The sequence below is a fragment of the Haemorhous mexicanus genome, chromosome 3 (genome assembly GCF_027477595.1).
Source record: "Haemorhous mexicanus isolate bHaeMex1 chromosome 3, bHaeMex1.pri, whole genome shotgun sequence".
Taxonomy (NCBI): domain Eukaryota; kingdom Metazoa; phylum Chordata; class Aves; order Passeriformes; family Fringillidae; genus Haemorhous; species Haemorhous mexicanus.
In genome coordinates this window covers 25,650,066-25,666,801 of record NC_082343.1, presented here as the reverse complement: position 1 = coordinate 25,666,801, position 16,736 = coordinate 25,650,066, and the positions used below count along the sequence as shown (strand labels likewise).

Below are 16,736 nucleotides of genomic sequence, written 5' to 3'. Positions count from 1 at the left end.
CCTGCCATGCCCGCGGCCGCGCCTCCGCTCCCGCCCCGGCGGGGCCCCGCGGAGGCGCCCGCCCGCCGGCGCTGAGCCGCGCCCGCACCTGTGAGCGGCATCGCCCCGCTCCGCTCCTGCGCGGCCGCTGGGGCGCCCGCGGCCGCGTCTCTCCCGCTGTCCCTCCCTCCCTGCCTCCCTCCCCGCCCGCTGCCCGCCCCGTCGCCGAGCGGGAGCCGCCAGCGGTGCGCGCAGAGCCGGAGCCGGGGCAGCCGCTGCCGCCCGCGCTGCCCCCCGCCTCGCCGCCCTGCCCTGCCCGCCGTTCCCCTCCTCCGTCCCGCCCAAGCCATGAACTTTGGCCGCGGTCCCTCGGTGGTGTTGAACGTCGGGGGCACCCGGTACTCCTTCTCCCGGGAGGTGCTGAAGGATTTCCCGCTGCGCCGGGTGAGCCGCCTGCACGGCTGCCTCTCGGAGCAGGACGTTCTGGAGGTGTGCGACGACTACGACCGGGAGCGGAACGAGTACTTCTTCGACAGGCACTCGGAGGCCTTCGGCTTCATCATGCTGTACGTCCGGCACGGCCACCTGCGCTTCGTGCCGCACATGTGCGAGCTCTCCTTCTACAACGAGATGATCTACTGGGGGCTGGAGGGCTCCCACCTCGACTACTGCTGCCAGCGCCGCCTCGACGACCGCATGTCCGAGACGTGCACCTACTACGCGGCGGAGGAGCCGAATGGCGGCCCCGAGGGCAAGGGCCGGCGGCCACCGGGACCCGAGGGCAGGAAGTGGCTCGAGAGGATGAGGAGGACTTTTGAGGAGCCCACGTCTTCCGTGGCCGCCCAGGTCCTGGCCACCGTCTCCATCCTCTTCGTCATTGTGTCCATGGTGGTGCTGTGCGCCAGCACCTTGCCCGAGTGGCGGGCGCCGGAGAATCGCAGCGTGGAGGAGCAGAGCAGGTACACAGCAGAGTCAGTGAGGGAGCCCTCAGGGTAGGAGGATCCTTTATTTTCCCGCTGTCCGGTCCCCGTGTGTCCCGTCCAGTGTGTCCTTCCTGCCCCTTGTCTTGACGGTCCGTGGCTGTAGCTCCACCGGCGGAGATCGTCTGCGCGCCTTGAAACCCCGGCCCTGAGCTGGGGCCCGGGGAGGGATGTCGGGGTGTCGGGGGAGTGGCGCTGCTCCGCAACTCCGGCTCCCCCGGGCTCTGCCGGGCACCCGTGGCGCCGAGCGCAGGGGACGGGCGGGGGACGCCCGGAGCGGCCGCGCTGCAGGCGGGCTGGGGCCGGCGGCAAGCTCGGCTCTGGGCAGGCTGGCAGCGGAGCGGGGCCATCGGGATACGGCTCCTGTTCTTAGGGAGGGTGCTTCCCTCCGTGAAGGTTCTTGGAGCTCTTATTGCCCCCTTTAAGGAGACACGGGACCACACAGAGAACTTCAGACACTCCGGAAATCAATTTATGCCTTACGATTGTGGGGGGGGGGGGGGAAAAAAAAAGGAAAATAATCCCCCAAAATAATGCAATTCCCTTATCTTTTCCTTTGAGAAAAGATAAATCCTGTAAGTACTCTGCATGTATTCGTAGAGGTCCTCCTGCTAGAGCAGATGCAGTGTCTGTTACGATTGTGCTCCGGTAAAATCCTGGACGTGGGAACAGCCTTACCCCCACTCCTCCCTTTACATCTCAGATTCTCTATGTGGGGAACACAGGAGATGATCAAACTGTACATCAAGCTCTTGCAAATGCACCCCAGTGTATAAATGTAACAGATGTTTACATTTCCTTTAAGCATAATAAACACTGCAAAACAGTTGCAGAAAATAGGACATGGGGTATAAGGCTCAATCCCGAGCCTTACTAGTAAGAACAAACCCTTTTCTATCTTCTTGTGACCTCAGATTAGAGTTACATTGATGCAACTCTTGCACTCTTCTGTTCCCTCTCTCTCTCTCTCTCTCCTTCCTCTTCCCTGTTCCCTAGAGAACAAAATTGAGACCAGTCTGGTAGAATTTCTTCAATAAATAAGACTGACATATAAAGAAAGAAGTAAACATTTCTGGTATTTGCTAGCTTCTCCCTTTTTTTTTAAAAAGAGACAGGATATTCAAAAAAAGTTTTCAGCTTTTGCTCTTTTAAAAGGGCACTACCGTGAAATTGCAGCCTTGTCATTATGAAATCATCATCTTTTACCATAGAGTTAATTGGAATGTGATATATTATATCTTAGTAGCCAGATTAATTCCTTGGAAAGTATTTTCATAGTTTCCATTAGCTTAATGGAAAACTGCACCTGTATTTCTCATTGTAGTTGAGCCAAAGAATTAATTGTATGAACAAAAAGAAAGCAGATGCAGAGTGAGAAGCTGTTGATTCCTGCTTAGATTCAGATATGTCAAAAGGGGGTCCTAAAGGTTCTTTCAGTTAAAAAGCTTAGCAAGGTTATTTCAAAGAGGAGCTTCTGTGGGTGACCTCTGTACAGCAGCAAATTGCTGAGATACTCCCAGGAGGCATGGGAAAATAGATGCAACACTACAACAGCATTAACCACATCGGTCATGTCTTTGTTCATGTCTTCATGGTGTGGGAATCAACCACAAGTTTTCTCTTGCAAGAAAGAGGTCAGCTTGCAGAGGAACATGGCATAGGATGTGTAATTTTTCTTTCATAGTGCCTTTGTCTTCAAGATCCTAATTTTACTCTTCTGAACGATTGCATCTTGTATACCAGGTGTTAGAAGGATAAGGTCCTGAGTACTTGTAAGGTGCAGTTTAGGCAAACAGTTCCCAGGGCAGTGAAGGCTCCTTTTAGAACCAGAAGGACAACTACCAATAATGGGCTGAGTTTCTTCTGTACCAGCTGTAGTACTCCATGTTATTGCAACAAAAAAATAGGAAAGTTTCTACCAGCTGAAAAGTTTCTAGCCATGTCACAAAAGTCTGTCACATGTAAGCGCCAGTGTAGGCTGGGTCATCTAACCTATGCACTGACTGCACAGAAACCTATTCCAATCTGATAGCAAACACCTGGAAAACAGACACAAATGTGTGCCTCTCTGTCCACAGGTGACCACCAAGGTGGAGCCACTCCTCTCTTTTGCACATGCTGCTTCATTGCACAAAAGTCTGTTATAGCTGGAAAAGAGTGTGTTAGCTACAGCTGCTTTTAAGTGAGCTGTCCAGTTTAGTTATCACTACTGACATGTGCCATAGCACTGGACCTAACATGCCCAGTTAAAAATAGTTGGGTTTGCAAAACTTAAGTAGCTAAGTGATTTATTTGAAAGCCTGACCACAGAAATCCTATGGAAGTTTCTGGGATTGCATACTCTGGCAATCAGTCTATTTTAGGTGAGCTTTCTAAAAATCTGTCCACTTGTTTCTGATACATTTTAACCAAATTCTGTCATTTGTTTATTAAGCAACATTCTTCATCAAAATAAAGGAATTCTATCTAACATAGTAATACAAAAATTTAATTTTTTTTCCCAAGAGAAATTGTTACCCTACTGCTGTACACAAGTGAGTTTTGTCTCACATGGCACTAATTACTAATATGAAAATTGTATGTTATTCCAAAAACGTATTTTGAGAAGTTTTAGGAGTGAAAATTTAATGGGCTAATCTAGAATTCCTTAGTCTGTAGATTTGGATGTAGTGGGTTATTCAGCTCAGCATAAGCCACGGGGTGAGAACACCTCAGGAAACTCAGCAACTCTGATACTTTCAGTCTCTCACAATAAGCCCCCCTGCCCTTGCCTCAGTGTGTTATGTGAGAAAGGTGCCACATGGACAATTTCTGTGGCTGACTCCCATGATAACCATTCCCAGAACTGCTTTGGACAGCTGCACTGAAAGCAGCTGACCAGCAGTGTGCCTTCAGCTTACCTGGACATCTTCTCAGCAAGTGAGGGGGTCACTAATTCTGGCATCTACAAAAAATGAGGTTTGCAGTGAGGACTCCTGGGGCTGCCAGCTAACACCGGATATGAACATGTATGAACACCCCTTCAGCAGAAGATGAATTAAATCCACCAAACTTTTTTTCACAAGCCATTACGTTGTTATGCCTTTCCATGGTGACCACACTCTCAAAGGATGAACAGCCCATGGTTATTTCCGATCCTTTGGGATAGCATGCTTTAGAAGGCAACAGAGAACTCCAGGAGAAAGCTTTATTCAAGGAGAGAGGGATGGGAAATCTGACCTCGGAATTTCACAGATATTACAGACACTGAAATACAATTCCCTGATTGCAGAGGAATTGCCTTTCCCAGGCCTGTTCTCAGGATGAGGGATGAGTTATTAAATCTATTTCATTCTAAGATTTTTGCTCCATTCCCTGCCTTGGCAAGTTCCACTTATCAGAGCTAAAGATTTGCATTAGATTTGCAGAGTTTAGGAGCAGACAGCAGGAAAGCCTTCTGTTGCTTCTGGCAATTTCAAGTCATCTTTGCTGTCCTCTGAACTGTGCCAACAGATGCATACTGTGAGTCTCTGCTCAGGGACCTGTCCATACACTGATTGGGAGTGTAATCTTCTAGGGAGAGCTTCTCAAGCCTGTAATAGGAAATCATTTGAAGCTGCTTGACTTACTGCCAACACAGTTCTATCTACCTGCCTTAAAACTATTTTTCTGATGCTGAATACAAGCAGCTTGTTAGCACTAAGAAGAGATGGTTGTCCCCTTTCCATTTGATAATCATGATTAGGTTTGTACTGAAATAATCACTGACTTATCAAGCCTACATGATTTCTGTGTTCTTAAGCAAAAGCAAATAAACACGGCAGTTTCTCCAAACAGCATCTTTCATCAAGAGCCCGTGGGCTTTTTTTAATCTTTGCAAAATATCGGCCTAAAAAACTGCATCTGAATTTTAGACATACAAAAAATATTATTTCTTTATAGCAGTGGAATTTCAGAACACCTGAATGTCCATGTTTAACACCTCTTCAAAAAACAGTAAGAACTCCTTTCCTGGACAAGATCTAACTTGAATACCACAATTTTGCTGGTTTTAGGTTAGAACAGTGGGCTGAAGGTAAAGAATGGAACCAAAGACCTAGGTTAAAAACACAGGCATGGATTCTTCTTTTGAATTTACCAGTTCTTTGAAAAATAGAGGTGAAACGAAGAACAGATCTATATCACTGCCTGGGCACAGCCAAGCCTTAAACTCACCAGGGCTAGGTGCAAGTCATGTTCAACACAGAGGGTAAAGATGCTGAGGATCTCTGGGCTCAAGATGTTTGTATCCGGGTTGCCTCTTCGAGCTGTGAAAGGCATTTGCCCCTTCCCTGGGGAGTGATGGGTCATTACAGCCTCCCACACAAAGCACTAGAGTTTAATGCATGACAACATATAATTTTTACCAAAGCAGGGACAGAATAGGAAAAAAAAAAGCCAGCAGGGTTTTTAATTCAGGGGAACTAACTGCTCTGTAGCCTTTACTCCACAGTTTATAGTGAGAAGGAAGCCCTTGATTTCAAAAGGATTAAGGAACTCTGAACATTTGCTGAAATCACTTAGGAGTCTTCCTGAGCAGGAATTTGATCATTCCAGCTACTGCTTGGACATTTTTTGGTTTAATGTGCTTTACATAGAAATAGGATTTAGCAACAATTTAAGAAATCAGGGCTGACAGTCTTTAATCCTGTCATATACAGTCTTTAATCATATCATCTGTTTTCCTCGTGTGTCCTGTTGCTGTGTATGTTTTATTTACAAGCTTAATAGATAATAATGCCACTAAGGAATATTTTGGCTCAATTTCAACCAACTTACCAGGGGATATTGAAAGTATATGAATTGGCAAGCAGAGGCAAAGAATATTGCTAAGTTGGAATTCTAAGATAGTTACAACACAGTTTTCTTTTTTAGTAATAACAAACTAAACTTGTTAGTGATTGAAAAAGATGATTTCTGAAATGGTTTAACTCATTGTACACAAAGTAGCTTATTCTGAGAACAAGCTACTTTGTGTACAATGTACTATCATATGAAACAGAAAACTGAACAGTGATGGGATTACAGTAGGAATGAGGCTTACAAAGGCTTGATTTTCTGTTTATGGACAAAAGATTCATTAGAGCAATCTTGAAAGACTGCTAAGTACCAAGCAGCTTAAAATTTTGTGAGAAAAACTGTCTTTCATGTGCTTCAGTCTGGGACAATGAAGAGTAAATTTGAACACAAATAGCCTGTAACTGAATAAAAATTAGGACTCAGTATTTTCTGTGATTATTTATAAAATTTGTGGGGAATCTTCGAGGAAATACTTAATTACTTTGTTTTTAATTACCCCTCTACCTTTTGGATACCAGCTATTTTAAAACTGAAAAAACCCAACCAACCAAAAATTGGGATGGAAGTTTATAAAGCAGGTACTAGATTTTTACGAAATAAAGGCACTATTTAATTATATAGTTATAGACTTTAATACAGCATTATTCCAAATATAGGCAGTAAAAGCAGTCTGTCCTGTGAATATGCAGAAAATATTTTAAGAATTGATTACGAAAAATACAGGTACTTTAGTCTTCTGAGTATATGCCTTTTATTTGGCTTTAACTTCATACGCTGTTAAGTTCTCTTAAGGACTAACTGTTAAAATTGCTTTCCTTATTAGATGTTATTTATCCACTGATAAGGTTAACTATATAGATAAGTCACTGCAAGGAGAGGGAGATTTGATCTGAAAGTGGAAATGTAGAATGCAGCACTCCAGATTTCCCTACATGCCAGAGGTTTCTAGTTTTTCTCACCAAAGCACTCATTTTTGTATGATTCACCAGTACTGCCAAAATCCATCTACACAGGCAAAAAAGGAGTGACAAGAGAGGAAAAATGAAAAATGTTTCACTGATGGCTGAAAAGTAAGTAGAGGAAGGAAAAAAATAAGAGACACCCTTCTTCATTATCTTCTCCCCAGCCAGGGGAAAGAAGGATGGATGCAAAATGGAGAAGTGGAAGTGCAAGCTAAAATGGAATGGCATTAATGTATCCCCCACTGCCTTGATCTCGCTTTGTCATTTTTGCACCAATGATGTTCCTTAGCTCACTTCAAATCTGTTCTACAAAAAAATACTTTTTCAGTCCTTCTTACTGAAGTATATCTGATTTACAGTATTTCTTGTCCCAGGAGCTGCCAGAGTAAAGCAATGGATTGACCATATTTCATGGACTTTTACTTGTACAACTATTCCCCAAAGTTATATGACCACTGAATCGATATTGATTCATGAAGAAAATTTCTACTGTATCACAACGATCAGGACCTGACTTCCTTAAATCTCAACCCAGAGATAACCTGCCTAAGGGGTGACAAAATGGAAGAGTCACATTTCTGACATTATCAGGGCATCAGGAGGAAATAACAAGGGAAAAAGCTGTAAATTATATAATTACAAAATTTTTTTTCATTTAAATGCTTTATGTCATAGGAGACAGACAACACTACCAGAGAAATCTCATAAAATGCAAAGAAATAGTCTGTTGGAATTGTTGACTATTCCTGACTGCAACTTTCTATTCTCTTTTAATTGTTACTTGAGATCTCAACTAGACAACATATAAGTACATTTAGACATCATCAGTTTGTCCATTACCATGATCTTGCTGATTGATTATACTGGGGAAATCTTAGGGATTTCCTCACCATAAGTAAAAAAGGATTTAAAAGAACTTACCCATTAAACTTTTTTCCTTAATTTTTTTTTTCCTAACATAAAGGAAGTTTCAAAAAGCTTAATTTTTAAGAGAACACCTAATTCTTAAGAGCAAACTGGTTTTGAATTTCAAGTCTTTCCATCAAAAGGTACTAACATGAGCTAGTGTTCTCAAAGCCCTTTATGAAGAAAGGCCACTTGCTTTCAGAACTTCCATTGTTATTTGTAAGAAAAAAGGAAAAATATGGTCCAATTTTAACTGACTAAATATATAAGTAATTAATTTATGTTCATTTAAATTTACTGTGGCTAAAATAACAATGTACCTTATGACTTTACACCAAGTGACTGTTACTGTTTCTTCCAGTTTTAGCTTAAAATTAAAGAGAATTAATTAAAAAAATAATGAAAAATAAATAAAATTTTAGTGTGTAAAAATCTGTGAAAAAGTTAAAGAGTCTAAAATTACATCAGTTAGAGAAGAATCTTTCTAACAGGCCACTATCTTATTAATAACAATAGATTTCAGAACTGGTAAGAAATTATGCAGATGTGTTAGGGAAGAAAAATTTTAGGTTTGAAATGACAGTTGGATTTTCACTTGCAAATCAAAATGTTTCAACAGACATTACCTTGTTGGAGCCCTTGCAGTAGCGAAAAACTCTGGTTGTATTTCCTGGCAGTGTTTTTGAATCTCTGATCTCACACCAGTTTGGCTTCAGAGCTGTTGATAAGAGAAGGCATCAGTGATGAGCTTTTTCTTTGCTTAAACTGTTGGTTAAAAAGATAAATGGAGAAATGAGGGGAAGGTTAGCTTCCATGCCCTCATATATTAAAAAAGTGAGCACAGTCTGAAGTCTTAGGGAGATTTGTGACCACGTGCACAACAGTTACCAAATAATATTTGAGTGACATTTTTACCTTCTGTTTCTACCTTCCACTGGTTTCAAGTTGAGATATTCTCAAATCTCACTCAATGCAGTGGGACTTGAAAATATTTAAGAACATACTGAAATCCTCTTCCAGGGTTTCTTCTGCATTTGGCAAGAAGAGGATCTTGCCTATTACCTTCACATCTGTTAACCATGATATTTTTGCTGCAATGTAGTTTAGGTAACTTACATTTACAGCAAAAGAGAATATTCAGTAATGCAGGGCATAGTAAATGGGAGAACACAAGCTTAGTACTTTATGGATGCAGTACTGGGAAATAAAATATCTGTATAGTGGCAATACCTATATAGGTCTAAATGTAGGTAAGCCCCTGTTTGGGATGCAGATCAGATAGATTGGTTTAGGTTGGTTCCTAAAGAACTAATATGCATGAATCATCCAATGCAAATACTTAGATCTGCCTGTTCCATCTGCACTTCCATTTTGGTTTAGCAGTCTGCTTCTATACATTACTGTTCATAACCAGACAGTTCACTGATCTACAACCTTTGGCATTCCCAAGTCGATCAGGCCTCACAGACTTGTAAAAATTAAAAAAAAATCCCCCAAAACAACAACAACAAATCCAAACCCAGCTGTCCTAGATAAGGTTACACACTGGCATTGATGTCCCATCATGTCCTGTAAGATTCCAGTTTTTGTGGGCATATTTGCCCAATACTATGACTAGTAGCAATCTGTCATTCAAAGAAAATGATCAGTGAGTGAGTTCTTAGCAATTATCAGTTTAAACTCTCACTAGATCCTCAGGTGAATTGCTGAAATCCAGTGCCATGTGCAGGATAAGGATGGCATGGCTTTCTGTTTGTTGTTTGTGAAAGTCTAAGTGTCACTCTGGTAATATCTGTGAACAAACAAAACATCCCCTGAAGACTTTGCACCGAGCATAAATGCTGTCCTTTGTTTCTTTTGGCAGGATAATTGAAGCTATCTGCATAGGCTGGTTTACTGCAGAATGCATTGTGAGGTTCATCGTCTCCAAAAACAAGTGTGAGTTTGTCAGAAGACCTCTCAACATCATTGATTTGCTGGCAATTACTCCTTACTACATCTCTGTTCTAATGACAGTTTTCACAGGGGAAAATTCACAGCTTCAGAGGGCTGGAGTCACCTTGAGGGTCTTAAGAATGATGAGAATCTTTTGGGTGATTAAACTGGCCCGTCATTTCATTGGCCTTCAAACACTTGGTCTGACTCTGAAGCGTTGTTACAGAGAGATGGTGATGCTACTTGTCTTTATCTGTGTTGCTATGGCAATTTTCAGTGCACTTTCACAGCTTCTTGAAAATGGGCTGGACTTGGGAACAAAGAATAAGGATTATGCCAGCATTCCTGCTGCTTGTTGGTGGGTGATCATCTCGATGACCACAGTTGGTTACGGTGACATGTGTCCCATCACTGTACCAGGAAGGATTCTTGGAGGAATTTGTGTGGTTAGTGGCATCGTTTTATTAGCCCTGCCAATCACTTTCATTTATCACAGCTTTGTGCAATGCTACCATGAGCTCAAGTTCCGATCTGCTAGGTACAGTAGAAGCCTCTCGGCTGAATTCTTAAATTGACCCAACTTGCATTCTGTTGTACTCACTTGCTAAGCTTTGTCTTAGAAGAGAACGGTGGAAGGTCCCTTCGCGTGTCCTCCTTGACTGGATGGTCCTGTGGAACAACATTCTCACCAGCCCGAAGAAAGCCCGTCACCATTCAGACAGGAAGGATGTCCATCTGCCTTGAGCACCTTGCAAGGAGAGGGAGTGATGTTTCAAATTGGAGAGAACAAAATTAACCAAAGAGGATTCAGAAGTCCTCAACCAGACCAGTTTGGTGTTCAGTTTGCCTTCCCACAAAAAAAGCAGAACAAAAAATGGGCGTAACACTGAGATGTCATTCCTGTAATTATGTCCTAAACCATTCTAAGCAATGTGTAGCAGAAGTTTTTCAAATATTCCAATATCTAAATGCCTCACAGGGGCATTGATAGCTTCTTGCCTGAAGTATGTCCACTCTTAACTCAGATAACCAAATTATATGCTGAAGGAGAATCACTGCTACTTTTGTGCTTTGCAACGAAGTAGAGCTGGTTGTGTGACTCAGGAAAGATAAAGAATATAGGTCTGTAGGACAAAAAGAACCTTGAGGCCTGATTCTGACCTTTGAGGAAGCACACAAATCTTCTGTAAACCCAGTGAAGTCAGTGGCATTTCTCTGAATTTGAGAGTTCACAAAGAAGTGCAAGAAGTGAACCTCCAAATGTTGTAAGCAAGGACTTCTTTAGGTATCAATTAATTTCTTCTCTGGAACCAAACTGTAAGTGGAAGCAAGCATTGCATTTTACAAAGATCAGCATAAGAAATCAGGGATTGATAGATATATATTTCCTGGTAGGTTAGTGGGGGAGCTCTTCAAATTTTATATACATTCAGCTCAACTCCATCCACCTGAAGTTACATTCTCATAAGCACAGATTGTCCCTCCCTGAACTCCTCCCTGCCCCACATATCTTAAACATAGGTATCATAGTGAGAGTTCTCTTAAGACAAATTGTAAGATTTCATCATTTGAAATGGCCTGGAGCAAGCACTGGAAAACAAGAGTACCTGCTCCCTGTCAGATGGGACTCTTCATCATCTTAAATTCTCCAGTCCTTACTGAAGGATATACCTCAATGGAAGTTTTAAAAACAACTGTAAAAAGTCCAGAGCATACCAAAGAAAGTAAAATATAGAAGTGTGAGTTGCACTTGGCAAAATGGTGTATTCTCCAACGTTACTAGAAAATGAAAACGAATCAAGTCAGGTTCTGAAATATAGTTCACTACATTTCTTGTGTAGTACTGCTTAATAGCATTGTTCAGTATAATTCTGAAAGGCTGCTATATAGAAATGTGCAGTTAGATACTAAAACACGTCAAGGTACAGCTTTATAAATTTGGGTACCAATAAACATCAACAGGGAGCTTTCATGCTAACATGAAAGTTCAGAGTCATCAGCACAGCTGGAATTTGTGTGCTTGCCTGAAAATACTGCATTTACTCTTACTGTGCTGTAGAGGCATCTTTTATCTTTTATATATGTAACTGTGAAAGGCTTTAGAAGTGAAATGAATACCACCTAGAAAACACATCCCTGATATTGCTCACTCAAATAAACCTGCCACATCTGTAACCAGTATATTGAAAGTTCTTCCCTGAGACCTCAAAGAGTCATTATTATTTTAAATAGTCTTAGTCTTAAGTAGTCTTTAAGAAATACATTGCAATCACAGTTTTTCTGAAGACCTGGAAAGAATTTTAGTAGCCTTCTTACAGACAAGCTTGACTTTCCCTTCAAGACTCCATTGTTGAGTGCTGTTACAGCCATCAACCTCTGTTTCTTGCCACTAGTATGTTTAAAGGTTAGCTCTGTACTTCCCTACACTATTATATATTTATGCCTTTTCTATCAAAATCATGTTGCTCAGAAACCTGCTCCAGCATTCCACAGAGAGGTGAATATGAGATCAGCAAAATTTCTTTCTTAAGTGAGATTCACAGCTGATGTTAGTTAGGCAAGTTGTGACTTCAGAGACACTTAGATGTTTTACAGCCGTGGAGCTGCTGGCTCTGTATTCCTGCATGTGTACCTATATATATCCTGCATATATTATATATTATAGTCAGTTGAAATGTTTGGGGTTTTTTTATTCCTCACAAAAAATTTCCTTGAAAAAATTAAAATTACAGACTTTAATCCAAACATAGACATTGAAGAAAATGACATTTCCATCTTCTAATGAAAAGTTATTTTGACAATATCAAAACCATTTATAAGTATAAAACTGCTTTTTTTTTTCTATTTTGCTCCAATTTTTAAATTCTTTTAAATTTATTTTTTTAGCTAAAATAGGTTAAAGACCCCACCTAAGAACTTAGCCCTACAGATTTTCATGTGCAGTTTTGAATGCTTGGGAAAAATACTGTTTGTCACAGAACCTCTTAAAACTTACTTTGTCTTTTGTCTATGTATTTTATTTAATCAAACCAATACTCTAAGATACAACCCTCCTCCACAAAACACCCAAACCATCATCATGATGACAACAGCCTAAAATCCATACAGAATGTGAATATAAAGTATGTTGCAATCTTGATTTCGAGACAAAATAAAATGTGTTTCAGCACAACCTATAAATCTAATCTTTAGATGCCTGTACAAATGAAAAACATAAATTAATGCACATAATAACTTGTGAATACCAATTTGCACCATGAATCATTTTTGCATAAGCAATTAAGGACAGGAAGTTTTCAACGATCCAGGCTATATATGGTATACAAACAAAATGTTTCATCCTTTATGAAGTGGTTTTTAGATGAAGAATCCTTTCCCAGTGTAAAAAACATAAATCTAATGAAAATAACTGTGTAAAGGAGTAAGTCTGTAGAAATTATCTTAAGTCATTCTATGATTTTTTGAACAGTTTGTGTTCAATTTTTATATGGCAAAATGTGAAAAGAATGACCTAATGTTCTTTTTTAATTTGAGTTATAATAAAATATTTTCAAACTGCTGTATATAAGCCCACAAAGGAGAGATCCTGCAGTGGGTTTTTTGGTGTTTGTTTGTTTGTGGGTTTTTTGGGTTAGTTTTTTTTTCTTTCTCTTTTTATTGTTGTATGGTTATCAGTGTGTAGACTTTATTTTCCTTACAAACCAAGTTGAAATAAAGTAATCTTCATGGTAGCCTTAAATCAGAATTTTATAGGGTAATTAGGATGCCTGACTTCTAGTAATGTATGTAATCTTATTTTCAACAGACCAGTGGTTTTTTAGTGAAACTTTACAAAATATTAATTATATGTGAAGTCAAAAATAAGCATATTTTAAAACAGTTGAAATTGTTTTATAGAATTTTCTGGAAACTGTGTTTATGCAGACATGGGGTGCCGCACTCTATTTCAAAGTGCAGCATTTCAAAGCCAAAAGCCAAGTGAAGGCAAGCTGGCTCATCTCTAATCTCTCTATGTTTGAACCCTATACAACAAAAGACTTGATGGGCAGTTTCTCTTGGAAACATTCACAAATTAGATGAAACACAAATATAATGAAACTGGAGAAAAATGAAGACAGCTTGTACAATTGTGATCAAGCATTTTGGTTCATCTAAAATGGAAACCAATATCAATGACTTCTGAACTGCCAAGGTTAATCATACATTAAATACTAGGTTCAAAGCCCAGGACTGATTTATTGGAAACTATATATTGGCTGTAATCCTTCAAGGTACTGTGTGTCACTTAAAAGTACTTGATCGTTAATGAAGTCCCTGAAATGGAAAGCTCTCTAGGGTATTCTCCTTATAAAGTTCTACATGAACCATCATCCCAAATATCACAGTGAATGGAAGATTATCCTTTCCCTTGATGTAAAGCTTGAAAACAATATTGTCTTGATGAATACCCACCAAAATAAAAATTAGTTTGGTTGACTGATGATATTAAACAGTCTTATCAGCATAGGGATGAGCCATATAAAAATGTGATATTAATTTATATTGTACAGTGGGTTAAACTGGTGTGCATAGCAGCAAGTTTGAGAAAGATTAAAATCCTGATGATGTAAGGTTCCTATCTTGATATCCATGAATTTAAAAGAAAAGGCACAGCTTTTTCAAATAATGTATGCAATTCATGCCTGTAAAGGAATTGATGTTCCTATTCCAAAGTAAAACTGAAGTCCTTATGGGTTCAAAACACTTGTCTCTCCCCTTTTGGGTAACAACTACAAAAATCTTATCAGATCTGAACACGTTCCAGGAAGTGGACATAGGCACACACCAGCCAGCTCAATGCAGCAGCCAGACCCTGTCAGTTTCTTGGGAACCAGCACAACGAATAAGGTCTGCTGTGCTCTGAAAATTATCTCACCTAAGAGGTTCAGGATTACTCAAAGTTTTTAGAATTAATATTTCAGATGAGCTACTAAGGAGACACTTGCTGGAAAGTTAAATAAGTTATGCATAGCAAAAAAAGATACTGCTTTATAAAAAAAGTTTTCACTGAATTTAAAAAAAGGAAACTGGCTCTTATTTTCTGTTCTTTTTGTAAAAGCAAATATGCAGGTCAGGATATGTGATGATAATTAAAATTGCTACATGAAGCAGATACCTGTTTAAAATATAGAGACTTAGTGTGAAAAGTCTTCTAGCTTTGCTAGAGCTGTAACAGCTTCCAGTAGCTGAAAAGCTGCCCCAGCCCACATGGAGGAAAACAAAACACCGGTTTCACTGTAAAAAAGTGCAACACAAATTAGGGAGTGTGTTTCAGACAACAGACAGGTTAAGCATCAACAAGCTGCAGTGAGCAATCAAGACTGACAATCTGCTTGACAACAAATGTTAAGAGCCACAGAAGAAGAAAAATATAAATCTTTGGTCAAACTAATAAAATACAAATGTTTGCAACTACACATTTTAGAGTCCTTTATTCTTTACAAATGCAAAGGTTTATCATTTCACAGATCCTTAATTTTATATATTGTCTGATTATCTGTAAAGAAAAATGTACTCTATAATTTGAAAAGATAATAAATGTGGAGGGTTTTATGTGATTACAGAATTAATTAGATTAAATAATGTAATAAAATTTGCTGGTCTTGTTGCCATATTTAATGGACTAGTGGTCAAAACACAAATGTTTATAAAATGTGTTCTTTTAAACAAGTGAATTCTATGGCTATTCATATTGGCATTGCACCTCTGGAAAAACTGTTTCTTTAACAATTTTGGCTACTGAGAAGTTTGCCATTTAGAACCCAGGAGTTTTAATCAATATAAAATTTAAATATTTGATCCAGAAGTAAGTCTGAAGCAAAAAGTTAAACATCCACAGGATAATTCTTCAGCAACTGAAGATCTATCATAATTATGGACTGTCAAAACAAAATGAAAAGCAGCCATGTAACACATATATTATTCCTCAGGGATTATTTTTAAAAATGAATCTGGAAAACTTGATTGAATTTGGCTTCAAGTTCACTGATTTTTTTTTTAATATTAAAAAATAAAACCCCAAACCAACCGCAAACATCAACATAGTATTCAGTCTGGAATGTCAACACAACCAGAAATTTCAGCAGTGCAATCCTTGCATTATTGTGAATGGATCTGAGATACTCTGTTGATGCTTTAAATGCAGCCATTTCAAAAGTACTTCCAAAAATAAAAAAAAAAAGTATTTCACAACAAATGTTCTTGTAGAAAAAAAAAAAAAGTTGAATATTTTAAGAGATCACTGAATGATAAACTATTCTGGTATCAGTCCTCTGCATTATTATGAGAATGAACAGACTTTTCATTTGGAAATCAAGAGCATTTTTAGTTCTGTTATTTATTAGTTTTAAATATTTTACATAAAATCAGACAGAGAAGAAACAGAAGAAATAAAGCAGATGTCCACATACTCACAGAAGTATTTTTGAAGTGTTTTTCCTAAAAGGACTACTAAAATATTTGGAAGCAGAAGGGTTTTTTAAAATATTTAAACACAGTTAATTTTTTGCAGATATGCTCAGCACTTGCACCTTCCATCAACATGTGTAAATGCATAGAATCCTCCAAAAGAAGATTGATTCTTTCTGCCTTGGGGAACATTTTATACACTCTTTTTCAGTAATAATTTAACAAAGAAAACACTAAAGAAGATCATGAAAATCTAGGAAATCTAGAACTTCATTACTGGAATTCTTACCCATGCACTCAAGAAATCCTGCACTCTGCTTTTATATTTTTTGCACTGCTTTTTTACCAATATTGTAGTAAGTAGGAGCCACAGAGAGGACCAGTTGTACTAAGAACTCGACAGCTACAGATCAGAAATTACAGTGCTGCTCCCCAAACCCCTACAATTCAATACTGAAACACGAATCAAAGCATGTAACAGCACAAACAAGCAAGATGGCATTTCTCAGTAGCACAAGTGTAACTTATCTAGTGAGCCTGATACACTGTTAAGTACTAAGTGTTGACATACGTTTTTTTCTCCTCAATTTAGAGAGCCTCACAGAGAACGCAGCACTTAGAAGACAGTGTTTTCTCTCTCTGTGTTGCTGAAGACCTTGACAGCTGCACTGGCTGTGCCAAGACAGCACAGTGCCTAATGAGGATTTCT

General features: G+C 39.5%; 1 protein-coding gene across 2 annotated transcripts; it reads left to right on the top strand.

Annotated features, from left to right (window-relative positions):
- Positions 1-230: 230 nt before the first annotated feature.
- KCNG3 (potassium voltage-gated channel modifier subfamily G member 3) lies at positions 231-15,034 on the top strand. 2 transcript variants are annotated; one of them, XM_059841158.1, is made up of 2 exons: positions 231-938; positions 9,510-15,034. In XM_059841158.1, exons 1-2 carry the CDS (start codon positions 328-330, stop codon positions 10,153-10,155), a joined length of 1,257 nt encoding a protein of 418 aa, XP_059697141.1. In that variant the 5' UTR covers positions 231-327; the 3' UTR covers positions 10,156-15,034. The 2 variants fall into 2 exon arrangements, with proteins under 2 accessions (XP_059697141.1, XP_059697140.1); XM_059841157.1 differs by having other exon boundaries at positions 231-971.
- Positions 15,035-16,736: the final 1,702 nt, after the last annotated feature.